Genomic DNA, 22,347 nt, shown 5'->3' on the forward strand with positions numbered 1-22,347 from the left:
TGCTTTGGATTCTGTCTCCTTCTCTCTCTCCCCATCTCCCACTCATGCTCTGTCCCTCTATGTTTATTTATTTTTGAGAGAGAGAGGGGGGCAGAGAAAGAGAATTCCAAAGGGGTTGTGCATTTGCAGAGCTCGATCTCACGAACCACGAGATCATGACCTGGGCCAAAATCAAGAGTTGTACATTTAACCGACTGAGCCCCCCATGTTCCCCTATTTTATTTGTTTTAGTTTTTATTTATATGCATTTCCTAAATTTTGTATGTCAACATATTAGTTTAGTTATTAATGAGGAAAAATCTTTAAGTTGCAAAAAGATCTTTAGGGACTAGACCTATTTGGCAACCTTCACTTTAAATAAATAGCTAGAAACATCTATTCTTTCTGTAACATGTATTAATCAACTTCATTACATTATGTACCTACTCAAAACCTTTCCCTATAGAATTAAAAATATCAGTGCCTGACTGGCTCAGTCAGTTGAGCATCTCATCTTGATTTTGGCTCAGGTATGACCCCAGGGTTTGTGGGATTGAGTCCCAAGTCTGCTCTGTGTTGGTAGAGACTGCTTGTGATCCTCTCTCTCTCTCTCTCTCTCCCTGCCTCCCTCCCTCCCACCCAGTCTCTCTCTCTCTCTCTCTCTCTCCGTTCCTCCCCCCCTCCCCTACTAAAAAGAAATAAAATAAAATAAAATAAAATAAAATAAAATAAAATAAAATAAAATAAAATAAAATAAAATAAAATAAAAGTATTAGTTCCTTAGCATTACACTAAAACCATTCATGACCAACTCCCACTATCTTACCACTTCCTGGCCTTCCTCCTATATTCTAGCTAGATGGAAAAAGCTAAAATTCCCAGATACCTCTTGCTCCTGTATCCCTCTGAAAATACTATTCCTTCTATATGGAACATATTTCCTCTCCACCTGACCACCTGAAAAATTGCTGTTTTTTCTTTAGAATTCTACCCCAAAATTTCCAATTAAAAAAAAATTTTTTTTATCGTTTATTCATTTTTGAGAGAGACAGAGACAGAATGCGAGTGGGTTGGGACAGACAGAGAGGGAGACACAGAATCTGAAACAGGCTCCAGGCTCTGAGCTGTCAGCACAGAGCCTGACGCAGGGCTTGAACTCATGAGCTGCGAGATCATGACCTTAGCTGAAGTTGGACGCTCAACTGACTGAGCCACCCAGGTGTCCCAAAATTTCCAATTTTAAATGGGCACAGTTTTAAACATTGTTGGTGGGGAAAACAATATATCCTTCAAAGAGAGCAATTAGGCTCTAACTATCAAAATTAAAAATGCACTACCCTTCCACCCAGCAATTTCACTCCTAGGAATTTAACCTACAGATATATTCACACATTTGTAAAATGATGGTATACAAGATTATTCACTCGCCACAGTCTGTAGCAGCAAAATATTGGAAACAACCTTATATATGCAAATATTGGGAGTTGGTTAAACATATGGAAATCCATATAGTAAAGCAGTATGCAGCTGTCAAATGAGCGAGGAGTCCTTGATGTACTGACAAAAACAACAACAACAAAAATCTCTAACACACACTGTTAAATGAGAAGAGCACAGAATGGGACACCATAAGTTCTATAAAAAGAGAGAGGAAGAATGTATACAAATTTGCTTATATGTGCATAAAATATTTCTGGAAGGAGATCTCTAAAACATTAGTGACATCACAGGACAACAGGAATGTGTAGTAAACTTCATTAGAAGCCATTTTATATTTGTCAAAATTTTGAAAGCACGTGAAAGTACTACTTATTCAAAAGGTAAAACTGTAAAAGCTTAAAAACCAAAACGCTAACAAAAAAAAATTTGTTGGGGTGCCTGGGTGGCTCAGTCAGTTAAGGTCTGACTCGATTTCAGTTCAAGTCATGATCTCACAGTTTATGAATTCGAGCCCTGTGCTGGGCTCTGAATTGATGGTGTGGAGCCTGCTTCGGATTCTCTCTCTCTGCCCTCTCTCTCCCTGTCTCTAAAAATAAATAAATAAACTTAAAAAAAAAAAGTGACCACATCTTTACGAAAGTATCTCTACTTCTCACGTTCTCCCGATCATTCCTTTATTCTCTCGTTAGAACCTTTCTATGTGTCAGGTGCTGTGGTAGAGAAGGAAAATGAACCTCACTGTACAACTCAAAAAGCAGACAGAATATCTCATTTCAGTGAGGGTGTAGGGTGACAGATACGCAAAGAAGAGGAAGGCATCTTAGCTCTAACAGCACTCTCATCCTTGGTTCATGGCAAGTGTTTACTTGGCTGTCTAGACTGGCATCGCTCTGAAGATGTGTCAGAGGTTAGCACAGTGCTATGCACACAGGAGATCTGCATGTTGCACGAACCACTGAGTTAGAACAGAAACAAGCATTTCTTAACAATTAAGAACTAATATGTAAGTATTTAACTAGACTCGACCCTGACTCCACAACCAATTCTATCAGAAGTTACTACAAAAGTGGCTCGGTTGGTTAGGCATCTGACTTCAGCTCAGCTCATGATCTCAGGGTTCATGGGTTCCAGCCCCACGTCAGGCTCTGTGCTGACAGTGTGGAGCCTGGAGTCTGCTTCAGATTCTGTGTCACCCTCTCTCTCCGCCTCTCCCCTGCTTGTGCTCTCTCCCTCTCTCAAGAATAAGTAAGTAAACATTTAAAAAAAAACAGAATTTAGTATAAAGGTCTAAGGACAAAAAATTTTTTTAAATAACTCTCCCTATGTGTACAGATATTTATGAATACAGTCAACTTTCACAAACATCACCCTGTGTAGACCAATGATTGTACCTATGTGGTGCTTCATGTCCCCCCAGTGCTATCGATTCAATACATACACAGAGAACAATGCACCAGGCACCAGGCTGGGCTGGGGACACAGTGGTTAACAGAAACATACACAGCCCTGCTCTCATGGATGCTATGAGTTAGTGAGAGATTAATCAAATAATCACAAAAGTTTCACATGTATTCTTCTACCTTCGAGAAGGAGAAGACAGAATGCAAGCCATGGCCAAGATTTCTCATAGCCAGCCATAAGGAAAGGAAAGTTACTAAAACCTGTGTGTCTCAGGTAATGCAGGTTAAATGCTATATTAGGGGATTGTGGTGAGAATTCAGCATCCTTGAGCTCTGACAGAGAAAATATCTTTATTTTCCTAAACATCTGAAATTACCAGCTATAGATATTACAGATATTTTCATTCACGTTAGTTATTGCGTCTACCTCAAAACATTATTTACATTTATCACTATTTTGGAGTTATGGCAATTATTCTCCTTGCTACCCTATCTTGTTATTTAATGTATTAATAAAGAAGCACATAGTACTCTATCATAAATCGGATTTTGGGGAGTTGACGGTGGGCAAAATGTGTATAGATAGTTAAAAGGTACAAACTTCCAGGTATACAGTTATGTCTAGGGGATGAGATATGTGGTATGGTGAGTATAATTCATAATACTCTATTGCAATGGAATGGGTAAAATAGGCAAAGGGGACTAAAAGGTACAAACTTAGTTATAAAATAAATAGGACACTGATGGTAGCTAGATTAATTGTGGTAATCACTTTGCAATGTGTATAAATGTTAAATCACTATGTTGTACACTTGACATTAATATAATGTTGTAGTATGTCAATTACATGTCAATAAAAAATAATACTCTATTGTGTATTTGAAAGCTGCTGAGAGTAGATCTTGAAAGTTCTCATCACAGGGCCAGGGATGCCTGAAGCACCACAGGGTAGATGAAGACAGCATACACAAGATGTTTCCTGAGGGCGTGCCAGGCCCTGTAAGGACCCTGTATGGACAGCTCCAGGCTCCTTGATGAACTTGGCAGCCAATGAGAAGGCAGTTCATGCAGACTTTTTAAATGATTTTGTAGATCTCTTTGATGATGATGATATCCAGTGAGATACTATCCAGTGGTATGTGCGGTCAAGCCTTTGTTATATAGTGGTGTGGTGGACCTCCTCAAAGGACAATTTCAAATGGTTCTAAAGAACTTGTGGACATTACCTGAAATTAGGAGATGGTTAACTAAGAAAGAGAAGGATGGTTTTAACTATCTATATGAGGCCTGTTAATCTCTGAATGTGACCAACTTTCGACCTTCAATTTAAAAAAAGCGATGTCTTAACAGACAGAATGGGAGAAGATATTTGCAAATGATATATCAGATAAAGGGTTAGTATCCAAAATCCATAAAGAACTTAGCAAGTTCAACACCCAAAAAACAAATAATCCAGTGAACAAATGGGCAAAAGACATGAACAGCCACTTTTCCAAAGAAGACATCCAGATGGCTAACATACACATAAAAAAGATGCTCCACATCACTCATCACCAGGGAAATGTAAATCAAAACCACAATGAGATACCACCTCACCTAATCAGAATGGCTCAAATTAACAACTTGGGCAACAACAGATGTTGGCGAGGATGCTGAGGAAGGGGAAACCTTTTGCACTGTTGGTGGAATGCAAACTGGTACAGCCACTCTGGAAAACAGTATGGAGGTCCCACAAAAAATTAAAAATAGAACTATCCTGCAACCCAGCAATTGCACTACTAGGTATTTATCCAAGGGATACAGGTATGCTGTTTCGAAGGGGCACATGCACCCCAATTTATAGTAGCACTATTGACAATAGCCAAAGTATGGAAAGAGCCCAAATGTCCATCAACTGGTGAATTCATGTAGTATATATATTACTCAGTGACCAAAAAGAATGAAATCTTACCATCTGCAACAATGTGGATGGAAGTAAAGTGTATTAGGCTAAGCAAAATAAGTCAGTCAGAAAAAGACACATATCAGATGATTTCATTCACATGCAGAATTAAAGAAACAAAACAGATGAACATAGGGGAAAGGAAGCAAAAATAAAATAAAAACAGAGAGGGAGACAAACCATAAGAGACTCTTAAATACAGAGAACAAAATGAGAGTTGCTGGTGGGGTGTTGGGTGGCGGGGGGATGGGCTAAATGGGTGATGGGTGTTAAGGATGGCAGTTGTTGGGATGAGCACTGGGTATTATACATAAGTGATGAATCACTAAATCCTATTCCTGAAATTATTATTACACTGTATGTTAACTAACTTGGATTTAAATTTTAAAAAATGGCAATATCTTAAAAAAAAAGTTCTCATCACAAGGAAAAAAATTGTAATATGTTTGGTGCTGAATGTTAACTAGACTTATTGTGATCATTTTGCAATATATACAGATGTCAAATCATATCATTATGTTGTACATCTGAAACTAATACGTTATATGACAATTATATCTCAACTTTTTTTAAATGTGATTTTTCTCTATTTTGACAACTATATTTCAATACAATTAGTTTCCTTTGTAATTTTATTTTATTTTATGCCCTTAAAAACAGTTTTCTGATAAGGGATCCGTGGACTTAAACTGCCAAAAGAGTCTGTGACCCCAAAATTGTTAAAAATCCTTGGGCTGTAAAGATGGCTCAGGTGGGAATAACAACGTTGGCATACCACAGCATGTCACTGGAGAAGAGATTTCAGTTTTTAATTACCTTTGAGAGAGATGGGTAAGAAGAGTGCCATTTCAAAGTTCCAAGTAAAATGAAAAAGCAAAAGAGTGGAAAGTATGAATTTACATTCAGGTTTTATTGTATTTCTGAGTAAATGTTATTTTCTGATGACAAATCGGGAGATGTACGGTTTGTGTGACTATAAATGATGTATGTTATTGAGAAACACGGTGTTTATATATTTTAGATAGCTAACCCAACTATGATGAACACATGAAGGGTCAGTTATTACATATGTAGTAGATGGCTGTTTGGCAAATAGTCACTTCCCCATCCTCCAGCCTCCATGATGGTATATACTTTCTGCCCCACCATGTTGGAAGTGACCTCCTGATTTGTTTCAGCCAATGGAACATGGATACAAATCAGTGTGCTAGATCTGAATGGAGGCCTTTAAGAGGCATCTGATGTTTCCACTGACCCTTCTGGGAATTTCTAAACTCTGTCAAGAGAAGGACATGCTCCAGATTGCCTATTGATTCCAAAAATAATGAGGTATGGAACAGATCTAACCAAACCTGGGTGCAGAAACTAAGTAAACTCGGCTATATCCGCTGTGCTCGGCCAAGATCAACCACACCCTAGCCATCTAAAGACTCCCAAAGGAAATAGAAATGCTTACTGGGATGTGCAACAGGATTCATAGCTGCTTGTTGTGTTTGTTGTGCATGATGTGTGCTCTTGAAAATTTTTGCCCGATTAACTAATGCTCTCTGTTCCCTTCATAAAGAAATTGTATACACTAGGCATGCTTAACTCTTGTGGTGAGTAGATCACAGCTGAGTTTATGTTTAAAAAACAGTTAGGGCGCCTGGGTGGCTTAGTTGGTTAAGCTTCTGACTGTGGCTCAGATCATGATCTCACGGTTCGTCGGTTCGAGCCCTGTGTCAAGCTGTGTGCTGACAGCTCAGAGCCTAGCACCTGCTTCGGATTCTGTGTCTCCCTCTCTCTCTGCCCCTCCCCAGCTTGTTCCTTCTCTCTCTCTCTCTCTCTCTCAAAAGTGAATAAACATTAAAAAAATTTTTTTAAAGAGTTAATTGCAGGGCACCCGGGTGGCTCATGGTTCATGAGGTGGAGCTGCTCGTGGGGCTCTGTGCTGACAGTGCGGAGGATGTTTGAGCTTCTCTCTTTCCCTCAATCTCCGCCTCTCCCCTGCTCACTCGTACACATGCTCTCTCAAAATAAACTTAAAAAAAAAAAAAAGATGTAAAAAGTTGTAAAACAAAACAAAAACAAAACCTCTACAAAGTTTGCATTAGATTGCTTCATAAATTTTTTAATTTGTTGTTCTCTTAAGAAAACAAACTAGAGGGGCACCTGGGTGGCTCAGTTGGTAAGCATCTGATTTTGGCTCAGGTCATGATCTCACAGCTCGTGAGTTTGAGTTCCGCGTCGGGCTTTGTGTCTCCTTCTGCCCCTCCCCTACTCATGTTCTGTCTTTCTCTGTCTCTCAAAAATGAGTAAATGTTAAAAAAAATTTTTTTTAATCTAAAAAAAGAAAACTAATTAGCATTATGTATTTCAGAATTCCTATTCTAAGAAAGGGCATTAAGTTTCCTGTACTAAAATGGATTATGAATATATACTGATGTTTTAAGTTAAAATAAATGTTTAGGTTAGTATGTACTGTTTTTTTATGCTTCATCCTCTGAGCCAACTTCTTCTATGAACTGACTACAGTCCTGACTGTGTCAGATTTAAGAGGGCTTCTTCAGTATTTCAGCCTGCCAGGAATCCTATTGTGGGCAGTATAATAATCAGGGCTCCAGTGTTAGTGTTGCTTTGTTTTGTTGCAAATCCTGTTCGTAAGCCAGCTTGTAGTCCTGGCATTGAGTCTGAATGCTACAATTTCATATTGAGTTTGAGCACAGTGGTAAGTTTTTGATATAATATTGGCTTCTCCAATAATTTAATCATCATTTTAAATTCCTGTTAAACAAGATGTAAAATCTGATTTGTTAGATTTTTAAAATACAAGGACATCAAATAAGGAATAAAACCTGAACTCTTCCTTCTGACTTAGAAGTCCTACATCATAGCGGTTCCCAACTTCTTCCCCAACCACATTTCTTACCACTGTCTGCCCCTGGCCCCTGGTGCTCTTTCCACACTGTGATCCCACACTGACCTTCCTGTTTAGCTAATATATCAAACTCTACCAATTTGGGCCTTTTTTCAGAGCTTTTCTCTGCCTGAGATACTCTTTCCTAATTTTCCCAAGGATGCCATTCATATCTCAAATGACACCACTGAAGCCCTCATTGACTACCCAAAATAAAACCTCCAATGAATCCCTTTTGACGGTATCACTTCATTTTAAGTCTGTGCATAATACTGATCATAGCTGATAAGTGATATCATTAGCTAATATTTCTTTCTGACTTCTCCCCAAATAGTATAAGATTCACAACGGATATGTCTTTTGTGTTCACACCTCGCTCGCAGGGCTTAAAAATATAGCATAGCACACAGTAGCAGATCAATGAATATTTTTGATTGATTATTATATTGAATACAAACATGGATGCTAAAAACAAACAAAAAACCTAGAGTAAGACTTTTCAACCACTGTGGACAAGTTAGGACTTACAAGACAGAGAGAAATAATTTAATGTATTATGTTTTATGTCTTTTTTTTTTTAATTTTTTTATGTTTATTATTTATTTTTGAGAGAGAGAGAGAGAGAGAGAGAGAGAGCGAGCGAGCAGGCGAGGAGCAGAGTGAGAGGGAGACACAGAATTGGAAGCAGGCTCCAGGCTCCGAGCTGTCAGCACAGAGCCCGACGCAGGGCTCGAACCCACGAGCTGTGAGACCATGAGCTGAGCCGAAGTCGGATGCCCAACTGACTGAGCCGCCCAGGCGCCCCTATGTCTGTTTCTATAACAGACTTCTATAACTGTTTCTATAACATCTTCCAAAAAATTGTTTTGAATTGACTTACAAATCAACATCACCCCCAGGCCAGTATAGAAAGATTATTTTTTAACATCTAAAACAGGATTAAATGCAGAAAAGTTCTAATTATTGTTACAGAAGCTGGTTCAATTTCATATTTATTACCCAAACAACCTAAATAGGGATGCCTGGGTGGCTCAGTTGGTTAAGCGTCTGATTTCAGCTATAGTCATGATCTCATGGTTCAGGAGTTCAAGCCCCGCATTGGGCTCTCTCCTGTCAGCACTGAGCCCACTTTGGATTTCCTGTCCCCCTCTCCCTCAACCCCTCCCCTGCTTGCGCAATCTCTCAAAAATAAACACTAATTTTTGGATGATGAATTTAGTTATAAAGTCTACTAAAAGTTAATCTCCTATTTTAAGATTTTTTAAAAAGAAATCTGTTTGGGGGTGCCTGGGAGGCTCAGTCAGTTAAGCATCTGACTTTGGCTCAGGCCATGGTTCGTGGGTTCAAGCCCCACATCGGGCTCTGTGTTGACAGCTCAGAGCCTGGAGCCTGCTTTGGAGTCTATGTCTCTCTCTCTGCTCTCCCCTTGTTCGTGCTCTGTCTCTGTCTCTCACAAATAAATAAACATTGAAAAAAAAATTTTTAAGAGAAATCAGTTTGGAATAATACCAACTAACGTACATATGCCTCGTACTATGTGATAGCTATTCTCAAGTGCTTTACTTGCATGAACTGATTTAATCCTATAATTTAACAGATGAGAAAAATGAAGCTCAGAGAGGTCACATAATCTGCCAAAAGTCAGTGAGCTAGTTGGAGGTGAGGTGGGATTTGACCCAGTCAGTTTGGCTCCCGAGTCTGCACCCACAGGCTCTACTCTATTTTGTGTCACCTCACCCAAAACTACTCAGGCAGACTGTTTCTGAGGAATCTGGACTTGTGATTTAGGGGTAGCAACTTAACTCTCTGCATATGACAGAACTGTAAATCTGGATGCTGAATGGCAGCCATATTTCTTGGGAATGAAGAAGCAGAAAGCGGGTAGAGAGAGAGATAAATAAAGTAGAGGCCAAGAGAGAAGTTAATTAGATGGCAAGAGACAGGGAGCGTGCTTGCCAGCAGGGGTCCGGTGCCGCTCAGCTGCCTGGCCGCACCTCTGTGCTTGTGTTTAAAGGGACACACTCTGGTGTCTGCATGAGAAGTTCCCTTTCCTGTTGAAGATAGCTCAAGATTTTACTACTTGCAACTGTAAGAACCTTAACTCGTATCAGAACTGATAACCAAATGAGGGAAAATTTGGCTCCTGCTACTGAACTGAAATTGATGAAGTACCGCCAAAACGTGCACAGGCTAAATAACAATGGAGAACAGAAAACGTTCAGATACTAACATTGTTTTACGAATATGGAGGAATTAATTGGCTTTATGTTTTGCTCCAGTCAAGATTTGAAATGTATATGCAGTGAAGATTTAGAAGCAATATTGATTTCATTGTTTTACCCATCTCTGGCACATGGAACTGCTCTGATTTTTTTTTTTTTTTCTAATTTGGCACACCAGATTAAATTGGTGTGCCAACCCAGTAAGGAGAAAGTGATTTCAGAATGCCTACCCTCATCTCCCATTTATAGATCAGATAAACCGTAGCTCCCTGAAGGAGCTCCCTTCCTTTGCTGGCACAGTGCTGCTATTTTGGTATCTGCCAGTTAAGAACATATATCTAGTGGTAACAGAGCGCAGACATGTGCTAGCCTGGGTAAGTGGTTTGTGTTAATGGACAGTTCTATCACTGGACACCAAACCTCTTACGGTGACATGTGACCTCGAATTTCTAGAAGTGGAACATGGTGAAGCCAGGCCGCCCTTTCTCCATTACATTCTTTTTTTTTTTTTTTTAATATTTTTTTTTTCAACGTTTATTTATTTTTGGGACAGAGAGAGACAGAGCATGAACGGGGGACGGGCAGAGAGAGAGGGAGACACAGAATGGGAAACAGGCTCCAGGCTCTGAGCCATCAGCCCAGAGCCTGACGCGGGGCTCGAACTCACGGACCGCGAGATCGTGACCTGGCTGAAGTCGGACGCTTAACCGACTGCGCCACCCAGGCGCCCCTCTCCATTACATTCTTGATATCAAACTTGCCCATTCAAGTCAACACAACAACAAAAATTCCAGTTCTATAAGGTGAGGAGCTTATAGTAGTTTTCAACTTATCTCCCTAATTTACTCTTCTCAAATAGATCAGCTGCTTCTTCCTAAGTAGTATTACTGCATGTATCTATTGCAAGAACCTATCAACATGTGTGGATTAATTTCTTTATCACACTGCCATTGTCTAAGACTAGACACTTGTCTACTTTTTACCTGCACTGTTGTAATGCCCTTTAAAATTTTTTTCCACAGGCAGCATGGCCCCTGTCAGTCCATTACCACCAGATTATTGTGCAATACCGGATACATCTACTCAGCAGATGGTTTGGCTCATATAAATCCCTCCTGTTGATTCTACGTTGCCTTCCCACCACCCTAAGGCTCACACCTAAGATCTTTTGTACCGTCTTCAAGGCAGAAGGCTTCAAGATTCCTGTAGGACTGATATCCTGATAGTGATTCCCTAATTAAACAATTCACCAGGGTAAACCAAAGAATCCACCTTATCCTGTCCACCCACCTCCTCATTCCACATTGCTATGGCACCTTATCTATTCAGCCCACTCCTTCCTTCAAGCCTTCCCCAGTTTGAACAGCCCTTTCCTTGTTAGAAGGGAGACAATCAGTAAGGGCATTCACTGGGCTAAATACGTACAAATGCTCATTTAATGCTTACACTAATCCAATGAAGTGGTACTACTATGTCCCTCATTTTTCAGATGAAGAAACTGAAGTTTAGAGAATTTAGGTAATTTATGAATAAGTAGCAGATCTAAAACTTCAATTGGACACTGTGTAACTTAAAAAGCCCCCAAAGCAGTTAACCCTTGAGCCTTTGCACAAGCCGTTCCCCCTGCTCAGAAAGGTCCTACCCTCTTCCACCAGTTGGCAAGCACCTGGTCAGCTTTCAAAGCCTGACTTAAGTGCCCCCAGTCCCTTTTGAAGGCTTCTTCCACACTGCTCAATCAGTGGTGGTTATTCTCTACTTTGTTCTGCCCTATAATAGCCAAGTTATCACTCCCATAAATATTTATTTTGTTTCTCTCATTTACTTGACTGTGAGGTCTTTGGAGGAAGGGATACTCTATTTATACCAGCTCATTGCAATAATCCAAAAATGTTGGTTAACACTACATACTGCCCTAACATACGTCAGAAGGCAATATTCCTTTGGTAATCCCTGTATAGATTAAAAAGTTAAGATAATTCAGAATATAAATTAACACTTAACCTGAAAGTCAAGCTTGACAGAAACTATGCATTGGTTATTAGGCTTGTTCACTGTTTAAATCATATGTTTCGAATTCAAATACATATTCAAATCTTCCTTTGGAATGTATAATAAATATAACAGGTGTGCTCTTTTTCCCTTATTTACACCAGGCAGCTACAGAGATAACTGGAAATGGTGGAGGCAGCAAAGAGGAATGCTGGCCATTCCTCTCTGGCACAGAAGGCCCTGACTGAGGACAACTTCAGAGACTGCCTCCCTCATATGTTTATTATTCCTGGTGTGAGCACCACTCTGGAATTTGTGTTGGAGGGAGAATGGGGGGAAGGTACAACTTTGTCTCAAAATGCAAGCCAGTTAATTTCAGCCAATGAACAACTAAAGAAAAAATAATCTTTTAGATTTAAACGAAGGTTGGAATACTATGTTCAATGAGGCACCTTTCTAAATGTTTCTGGAGCCATTTTGAGTATCCTGGATTTTCACCTTACACACCAATTTATTTTTGCTGTAATTTAAAAGTTCTTAGGTTTTTCTAGTGGAGACTCTAAGCTTTTGTTTAGTTTATCTTCGTAAATACAACACTGGCCTAGGTAATTTTTTTTTTTAATTTTTTTTTTTCAACGTTTATTTATTTTTGGGACAGAGAGAGACAGAGCATGAACGGGGGAGGGGCAGAGAGAGAGGGAGACAAAGAATCGGAAACAGGCTCCAGGCTCTGAGCCATCAGCCCAGAGCCCGATGCGGGGCTCGAACCCACGGACGGCGAGATCGTGACCTGGCTGAAGTCGGATGCTTAACCGACTGCCCCACCCAGGCGCCCCAAGGTAATTTTTTTTAAAGTAACGACTACACCCAACATGGGGCTCGAACTCATGACGCCAACCAAGGTGAAGAGTCAGCTGCTCTACCAAGTGAGCCAGTCAGGGGGCCAGGTCATTTCTTATTGTGGGGGGTGGGGTGGGGAGGCAGAGAGAGGGGAGAGAAGAGGAGAGGGAATGAGAGGGAGAAAGGGAGGAGGAGAGAGATAGAATATAAATGAAAGAAAGGAATCTGGGGGACAAGAGGAGTTATGCTTGGCTTCCTTATCCTTTTTTCTTACCTGTGATTGTCTAAAGGGAGCTGTATAAAGGATTTGTGATTTGCTTGCATTATTGTTTATGTAAAAAAATTTTTTTTAACATTTATTTATTTTCGAGAGACAGAGCGGGAGCAGGGGAGGGGAAGAGAGGGCGACACAGAATCGGAATGGAAGCAGGCTCCAGGCTCTGAGCTGTCAGCACAGAGCCCAATGTGGGGCTCAAACCCACGAACCATGAGATCATGACCTGAGCCGAAGTCGGATGCTTAGCTGACTAAGCCACCCAGGCACCCCTGCATTATTGTTCATTTTTAAAGGATCAATAGGCTATAACCATGTTTTTCTAAGTGTGGCTTGAAACATTTCTGAAATCAATTTAGTGGTACATAACTAGCCGCAAACAAATAAAATAGGAAAAAACTGAATACATCACATGTAGTAACAGTTAAGTGTTGTTTAGTCAAGTTTTCTTTTAGTCTTGTATGCATAATGGCTTGTATTTTTTACCACAAGTCTCCACCAAAAATGCCAGAAAGCCACAGGGCTACTTATAAACAAGAAATGATTCAGTGTCCACACCAAAACCACCATGCTTAATGGTTTTTTTTTCTTTATTTCTTTTCTTTTTTTTTTTTAACCATTTGAGGAATCAAGCTACCTTCCATTATGAAACAAAGTCCAATTACAGAAAAACATTTAATTAATCCTGTACTAAGAAAGCTTCTAAATGTCTTTTGTAATAGTCAACCTACACCCAAAAGATTTTATATGGTAGCAAGAATGTAATTTGCTTCATAGTGCAGTAATAAATCAGATTGAGAAGTAATTTATTTTATACTGTAGAAAATCTGAGTATTTATCCCTTTCATACAATTTAAACGGTTCATCTTGGACAAAGTAAAGAATGGAATACAGAATCAAAAGTAAGTGATAAATATTTCACCTTAGCACAATTTTAATATGACTTTTCCACATGAACCAAAACCAAATATCACTTTCAAAAGATGGTACCAGTCAATTCTTTTAAAATTTCAATTCTGATAAAGAAAACTAAATATCTCCAGAAAGTTGTATAATTAAGTTCAACACCCCAACATCAATATTATTTAAAAGTTGAATACAGAGCAGTATTTTGTGCCTTTATCATACCTCTGAGGCTTTCCACATTAGTAACCAAATTTCATACCAAATATGCTCCAGGATTAGGAGTAGAAATGTGCGTTGCGGGAGCTGAAGTTGCATCAAGGCATAACCTATATCAATATATTGAATATTCATCTGATCTACAAATGGAAGAGTGTTTCCCAGTGAGCACATAAATATTAATTAGCTCATTTTCTCTCTGTGTCTCCTGCACATGTGCATATGACCACATGCACAACACACACAGCACGATGTCCTACACTCACTGAGTGTAAGATGTTCCCTAGGACTCAGTCACTGCCTCTCTCCTCAGCCTACTTTGTCCTCTAGATTGTGCCACTTTACATCTCTGTTTTTGATTCTTCTTTTTTTTTAAGGCTGCACAGACACCTTAAGAGGATCTTAACAGGATGATCAAAAAGAAATGAAATGAATTCTGAATTCTTTGGATAAGTCTTCATGGTGAAATATTGGGAAATTAATGGCTAAAATGAAGTTAAGAGCTTATCCATAACCACTGAGACTCTCTCCTGACTTGATAAAATATTGTGGTTAACCAAGGGTTGGCAATAATATCCACATAACATATATAATTATAAAATAGAAGTTAAGGGACGCCTGGGTGGCTCGGTCAGTTAAGTGTCCAACTTCGGCTCAGGTCGTGATCTCATGGTTCGTGGGTCTGAGCCCCGCATCAGGCTCTGTGCTGACAGCTCAGAGCCTGGAGCCTGCTTTGGATTCTGTGTCTCCTTCTCTCTCTGCCCCTCCCCCAGCTTACATTCTATTTCTCAAAAGTGAATAAATGTAAAAAAAATTTTTTTTTAAACAGAAGACAAGAATGCAAAAGGCTAGGTGTTTCTGTATCAATGAACACTTATATAAGTATATTATGTAGTATTTGTTTGGCTTTGCTATTTTTTTGGTCCAGCTGACTTTAAGTTTGTTTATTTATTTGAGTGAGTGAGAGAGAGAGAGAGAGAGAGAGAGAGAGAGCAAGCACACCCGAGTGAGGAAGGAGGAGAGAGAGAGGGAGAGAGAGAATCCTAAGCAGGCTCCATGCTGACAGCACAGAGTCCAACGCAGGGTTCAATCCCACGGAGCTGTGAGATCATGACCTGAGCTGAAAGCAAGAGTTGGACCCGCTTTACCGGCTGAGCCACCCAGGCACCCCAGGCCAGCTGACTTTTAAACTGCATCTACAGGGGTCCCTGGCTGGCTCAGGAGGAAGAGTGTTCAATTCTTCATCTCATTCATGAGTTTGAGCCCCATGTTGGGTGTAGAGATCACCTAAATAAATAAAATTTAAAAAAAGTAAAAATAAAAACATCCACTGCATCTATAAAACATCTACTGGGGCGCCTGGCTGGCTCAGTCAGTACAGCATGCAACTCTTGATCTCAAAGTTGTGAGTTCAAGACCCACGGGCGGGGGGGGGCGGCCCCCGGGGCCGACTTAAAAAAAAAATTCTACAAAAGTGGAGAGAGTATAATGAATCCCTATTACTCCTCTCTCAGTTTCAACAGTTACCAACACAGTTCTGTAAGTTCATATAACTTCATCCATATCACCAACCCCTCTACTGAATCATAAATATTTTTGAATCTTTGCAGATACTTCATCTATAATTATCTTAATATGTATCTTGAAGTTACCATTTTTAACATAATTGTACTATCATTATTGCATAAAAATGAATAATCCTCTTAATATCATTAAATATTTAATTGGTCAATTATAGATTTTTTTAATAGTTTGTTCAAATCAGCATCTGAACAATGGCAGTAGACTACATCTAATTAATGTAACCCTTAAGTCTTTTAAAATCTACCTATGAGAGTCCCCTTTATGTTTTCATTGCAATTTCATTGTTTGAAAAAATTGCCATCGTGTGTTTAAGGTTCCTATGCCTTAAAATAGAGAATCAGGGTTTCATACTAACAAGATAATGATTACGATATAGTCTTTCGTCCTGTTGTCTGTGATGAGTTCTATCAAATATAATGAATAAGAGGTTACTATGGCAAGAATTAGGCAAGTTAGTATAAAAGGTATGCTTCACTACTGTCTTAAACTCGAGAGCCATGATATGACATCTACATAGAAGAAACAACAAACATTTGCAAGAACTTCATTTTCCTATTATGCAAGGACGTGTGCACCAAGACGCTTGGAGAATTGTTTCAAAAATTTACCAATATTAAATCCAAACTAAAATTATACTAGAAGCTATTTTCATAATAGTTCTTCATAATAATGTAAACATTTTGAAAGTTATCTGGCTTTTAGATCACTTAACTTTGTGTTGATGTTATAGCCCACACGTAAAATTGTTCTACTTCAAAGACTGAATCATATGTGTGTAAATGCAGGTGACCTTCACCTGCATCTGTCATCACAGACACGCATACAAGGCAAACGCATGAGGCGGGGTGATATTTGGTACTATAAAACTCTTCTCACCCTCACCATATATGAAAGCATTAACTTAGGTTAGGTGAGGTTAGGTTAGGTATGACTCCTAAGTCACTTTAAACGCACTACTAACATATAGTGTTTGGTGATGTAAATAAATCATTAAAAACCTGTAGACCTGTCTGTAGCCTGAACTCAAAGCCAACAGCAATACTTCTATTCTAATTCCCAGGACGTCATGCCTGAGTTGCTCCAGGAGTACATGTTAGAAAAGAGAAAACAGCTCCAGAGCCGCGTGCAAGGGACCACCTACCATCGATCTGGGCTTGCTGATGGCCACGAGACTAGTGAGGAAGTCTTCATCGTGCAGCTGGCTGAAAACATGGGCGTCATAGGCTACCATAATGGAGATCTCTTCCATCATCTTGCCAGCTGGCCTTTCCACAGCGGCAGCTGCTACCCCAGCTCCAGACCAGACTATCCAGGGAAAAATCCTACTGCAGCTCAGTGCCAATGCCCACACCCACCTGAGTCTGAAGGGGTGTAGTATCAAAAATCCACGAGGAAAAAAAGAAATATGAAAAAAAAACAGCTGCTATCACAGGCTTCTTTGGCAGCTCACCCCCTGTAGAAAACTAAGGGAGGTCCTCTTATCTGTGGAGGAAGTAAACGCTATAAACACCTTCTGTGTTCTTAACACAGCAGCTGGAAAGCTCAGTTTTGGGAAATCTTCTTTAAACTTCAAAAAGAGAAATGAAAAGTTTTCTAACTGGAAATATCCTATTGCAAAAACAATAAAACAAAAGGACCCCCAAACTGATTTATGCTACGTCCTTGGTAATTAGAAACTTTTAAAGTTTATCTTCTTACTTCAGTATCATTTATATCAAGAGTCTTCTTCTTGGAGGAGAAGTGGATTTTCTTATGGCTTATTTTTTCACATTCACAGAAAATAAATAGACGGCAACCTTTAGTTTTTCAGAATTTATAGAATTCTTGGTGCAGTTAAAAATTATCTCCTGAAGTATGAAAAAAAGAGAGTCTTTTCCCCCTCTGATTATTTCTGTTAAAAAAAAAAAAAGAAGCACCTAAATATAAAAATGAAATGGACTGCAGTATCAGTTGAAAATCATTTCCCCTTCTCCCACTAAAAAACACACAAATATTTTAAATAGAATTCCTGATTTGGGGAACTTTGTTTTCTGTTGTTATTCACAAAGCAACACAAAGGTCTCATTTCTAAAAACGTATTGTTTTTCTCCCATAGATAAAAGTTCTCCTGTTTTATTTTTAAACTTAGAGGCTGTTGTTGTTTTTTTTAATTACCCTGTTAGCAGATAGTGGTGAACTGGTGGTGGCTTAGCCACCAGAAGTGTTTTCCAGTTGGAGACTGTAAATATGAACCTCAATATGCCCTGATGAAAAATCCGAAAGCTGCCCCAAATCATCATTACAAGGTTCCCTACATTACCAGGAAGTACAGCGTAGGCTGATTCCATGGAAAAAGTAGTAAGCAAATAAAAAGGGGGGGGGGGGGGAGAATAAAGCTCCTCCAAAAGTTGTTTTGCCAAAATGTCCAATTAAGCTATTATCTACTCTGCTATTTATAGATGATGACATTGCAATACCAGGAAAAATATTATTTGCTAAAAATCAATTTGGCAATGTTTGTCTCTAATCAAACAGAGCTACTGGTTGGAATTTTTAGTCCTAATTTAGCATTGTTATGTTGTTGAATTGTTTGCTTTTCAGAAGACACACAAAACGTGGGATGAGATTCATGGTGTCTATTTTCCCTTATTTTCCTGAAGTATCTTCACCTAGATTAACATGATTACTTAAATAGCACCTTGTTCCATTTAAATATGATTAGGAGACTTTTGCAATTGCTATAGCATTCTAGATTAAATAGACTCACACTCGCATGCGCGCGCACACACACACACACACACACACGCAGAAGGGGAAAACACCTTATTGCTAGGAAACAGAAGTCTAAGAAGCTTATTTTAATAGAAAACGCAAGACTTCCAATAAATCTCCAAGATTAAAACAGCTTCAAACTGTGCTTGACCCTTGTTGGAGCCGGTAAAGCATTTTTACTTCATTTTTTTCCTCCAATGCAGCTTTCTCTTTCAAGCTCTGTTTATGTTAAAAAGTTTCCCGGCACATTTACCTTAACGCTGACTAACCAGGTAAAAATTAAATGATAATCAAGAGACAAGGTTTTATAAGGCATCCGGGCAGTTCATACCTTTTAAATTCCTTTTTATCTTTTCAGAAGTGCTGTAAAAGTCACTGTGAACCTCTTCGTGCATTCACTAGCACCAGAAGGTTTCAGATTTATCTTGCAGCACCGTTTTCTAGATGTGAAAGGAATTCCTCTTGCTTTCCTATCTTTCTGTGCTACAGTGACTCAGTGCTTCCACACTGATACCTGGATAAGGTGCACTGACAAAGACACCTGTTGTGGAAGGTAAAGAAACTACTTCCCATCATGCCTTACTCCCTGCTGGCAACCGCCCAGGGCCAAACGAGCATTATAACCGCTTTCGAGCAGTGCCTTTGCACCCCGAGAGAGCAATTCAGTGTAACAATAGGTAATCTTCTAGGTTAAGAACACTCCTAACTGTAGGGGAAAAAAAAAAAAAAGGACCAGAAAAACAATACCAAATAGGTGCTGTATATTAAACTCATAAAACATTTAAGGGATCAGGGCTGTAAAAGTACAAAAACAATTTCAGAAACATAATCAAAGGCTGTAAAGATAGTTTTAAAACTACATAAACAGAAGCTAACGACTTTAAATAATTCAGTCCTTTTAGAATTCCACACAGATTCTCAGGTAAAGAGGTATTTTTTTAAAGCTTCTAATTTATTACCTTCAAAAGACTGTTCTAATTAGCCACAGTCACTAGAATTATTAACATTTCATTTCCAAATCTAAAAGGTCCTCTATTAAAGCCACAATGCATGCATTTTCTAGAGCAAGGATTCCCTAGGTTAGATTAGCACCCTTCATTTTTTTTTCACCCTTAAAACTGTCCTCCATACCTGACTTTTGGAATCCAGGCAGGGAAAATACCAACGTTTCTTTCCTCTCACAATTGAATGTGTATGTGTGGTCCCAACACAAAGCATACTTTTTGAAAACTGATGATTTAAAAACCTGTCTTAGAACTGGCTTCTCTTCCTAAGACATTTTCTCTTGGGATACCCCAGCCTCAAAATTTCAGGGGCCATGTTACAGTCATGTTTACAGTCCTTTACTCCCTTGCAAGACATCTTTCGTACTCTCTTGCCACCCCCCCCCCGCCCCGCATCCCCCCAGAGCAACCCCGTGAATTGATCCCACGGATCTCCCAGGGTAGTCTGCGCGTGAGCTCCTGCAATCCTCTACTTCGCACCGCGCAGCTCCCCTGAGAAAAGGCGTGGGGCGTGGGGCGGGGGGCGGGGGGGGGGGGGGGGGGATTACCTGAGATCAAGGGGTGTAGCACCATTCGCTGCTACAATTTACCAGGACGGGGTTGCATACCCAGCCGGCGGCAGAAAACGCGGCGTTAGCGGTAACCAATAGCTAGTCGCCAGTTCAAGCAGGAACTAGCTAGCTGCCTGTCCCAGGGTAAGTCCTTCAACCTCCCTAGGTTTCCATTTCCTCATGGTCATGTAAATTGAGAGGGATGGACTAGATCAGAGGTTTGTGCGCTCAGAAACAGTCCAAAGCTAAGTATCCAATTTCCCTCCACTAAATAGGCTTATTTGGGGATTTGAAAGTGGAAATACCTTTTTCATCTCTATCAGAGTAAAAAACAAAAGGTAACATTAAGCCCAGATGTTAAGGAAGTCCCCCTGGGGTTGCTATTATATGTCCCAACAAATGCAGTCTACTTTGTACCCTACTTTGGATTTTCTACATCAAGCCTTTTGCCTATGAAGAGTATTCGATGACAGCTGTTTTACTTTTCATTAGTTATTCCTTACAGTCTTTCAGTTTACAGACCAAACTGGCTACAAAGTAATTTTCAAAAGCCTCTCCAGATCTCATTAAAATAAGAAAATGTTAACGAATAAAATATCTTTAGTGATTTTTCAGTGCCATTTTAGATTTTAGATAGAAAGATTTTACTCTGGTAGCTGATTTTGTTCTACAGCCATTCTTCTAGGATTATTACTTTTCAGCAAACACATACCTGGGTCACACTGATTGACTAGGAGTTTAATAAACCACTCCTGGCCTTCAGAGAACATCTGTTCTCACGTGTCAAATTTAGGTACAGCCAAAACAAAAATCAAGTAAAGCCTGAATAACATGCGAACTTTTTTTTTTTTAAATTTCCGTGTTCTCCCCCAACGCGGCAAAGTATCTTTACAATGGCAGTCATGTTCAAGCTCAAGGCAAATACACTAAGAACCGATAGCACATCATTAAAAAATTATCTCATCTCACAAGAGTGGCTATAAAGACCCTTTTCCCATGAGTCGGGTTCTACTTGTAGAACATTCTCATCACAACGGCCCTAAAATCAGGGTAGGATGGAGAGGAGGAGAAAAGCCCATAGCAGAAATATGGTCTAGAGGGCAGAAGGGTCTTCTGTGCCTCCCACGTGCACAGGTGGAGCTCTCTAGAGAGTCTCTTCCCTCCCCAGTGGTGCCTGTGTAATCACTCCTGAACATCTTCACAGATGTTCCTGAATCTTGACATAACCATTCCTGAAGTGTGCAGGACTCCATTTTAAGAGATCTTCACAAAATGTTCATGCCATTGACACAAACAACTATAAGAAAGACAAAACTCTACAAGCACCTTCTTAATCACAGAAAACCAAGTTTCCAAGTAGGTTTCATACTTCAGAGTGCACATTACAAAACCCAAGTCCTCTAAGTGGGGGAACAAGAGATAAAATGAGAATGAGAAGCCACAGGAGTGTGAGTAGTAGAAAGCTTTCCAGAATATTTTGTATTTCAGAGGAGTTCAGTAACACATATGGAGTTTTTACAAAGGGAAAAAGAACAAAACGTAAAAGATTAAAAAAGCAAAAGCTTAGCATTCTTTACAAATCATGCAAAGGTAAACAAAGAAAACCATTATTCTTGTGTCAAATTCCAGCCGTTCAGCTCATTATCTTTTCTATCTTTCATAGCAATTGCTAGGCAAATTCAAAACCCCAGAAAACACAGATTCTTAAGAAAGAGAAAATCCCCAGAGTTAAAGAAAGAAAAAAAAAAAAAAACCAACAGTGGGGCATAAATACTTGCCTAACGGCTATCCTGGGTATCTTACTTCCTCATTCAGATCTCACTACAAAGAATATGGGGGTGAGGTAGAGTTCACAACAATCAGGTTTTTACCTCACTTGTAACTCTAAAATCCACAGCCAACTGTTAAAAACAAGACAACAGGCCCCAAATGGAGCCACTTATGCGAAGCCTCATGTCACCCAACAGAGACTTCATTACCGTTTTGGCTCTCTCAGAAATGGAATCTCTAGTCACTCAGAAATCACCAGATCAGCACTAGTTGGGTAATCCGCCTGATAGACCCCTTTGAAATAATCAATCTGCTTTTTTGCCTAGTGGAACTTCTTTGTTCCTGCTCCCTTCTGCCTATGAAAGTCTTTTCTTTGGTACAAACTCCTCAGAGCTCCTTTCTATCTGCTAGATTGGATGCCGTCCGGATCATAAATCACTGGAAAAAGCCAATAAGATCTTTAACATTTACTCAGTTGAATTCTGTTTTTTAACACAACACATTCACTTAAGCCTTACCTAACCAAAAATAAGGGCTTCCAGTGTTGAGGATGGTTACAGACACATCTAAAAATTTGAGGAAT

The 22,347-nt window shown here is 39.5% G+C and overlaps 1 protein-coding gene and 1 long non-coding RNA gene across 12 annotated transcripts in view; one reads left to right on the plus strand and one right to left on the minus strand.

The window, feature by feature from the left end:
- Positions 1-22,347, minus strand: part of RABGAP1L (RAB GTPase activating protein 1 like) — an 802,606-nt gene that overhangs the window by 93,759 nt on the left and 686,500 nt on the right. The window contains exons 1-2 of one of the 11 annotated variants that reach the window (XM_040446734.1): positions 18,771-18,972; positions 16,830-17,579 (exon numbers count right to left, since the gene is read on the minus strand). The exons of 9 other annotated variants lie outside the window; for them this stretch is intronic. In XM_040446734.1, the coding sequence (XP_040302668.1) occupies positions 16,830-16,940 (111 nt within the window). In that variant the 5' untranslated portion in view covers positions 16,941-17,579; positions 18,771-18,972. Of the gene's footprint in view, positions 1-16,829; positions 17,580-18,770; positions 19,033-22,347 lie in introns of those variants that run through there. One more of the 11 variants, XM_040446737.1, reaches the window with a different exon arrangement.
- Positions 2,595-16,934, plus strand: LOC121011924 (uncharacterized). The gene is made up of 3 exons (XR_005781859.1): positions 2,595-2,605; positions 11,619-11,623; positions 16,819-16,934. It is a non-coding gene; the product is annotated as an uncharacterized LOC121011924 (long non-coding RNA).

This window comes from Herpailurus yagouaroundi, unplaced genomic scaffold, assembly GCF_014898765.1.
Source record: "Herpailurus yagouaroundi ecotype Mexico unplaced genomic scaffold, PumYag 195, whole genome shotgun sequence".
Taxonomy (NCBI): domain Eukaryota; kingdom Metazoa; phylum Chordata; class Mammalia; order Carnivora; family Felidae; genus Herpailurus; species Herpailurus yagouaroundi.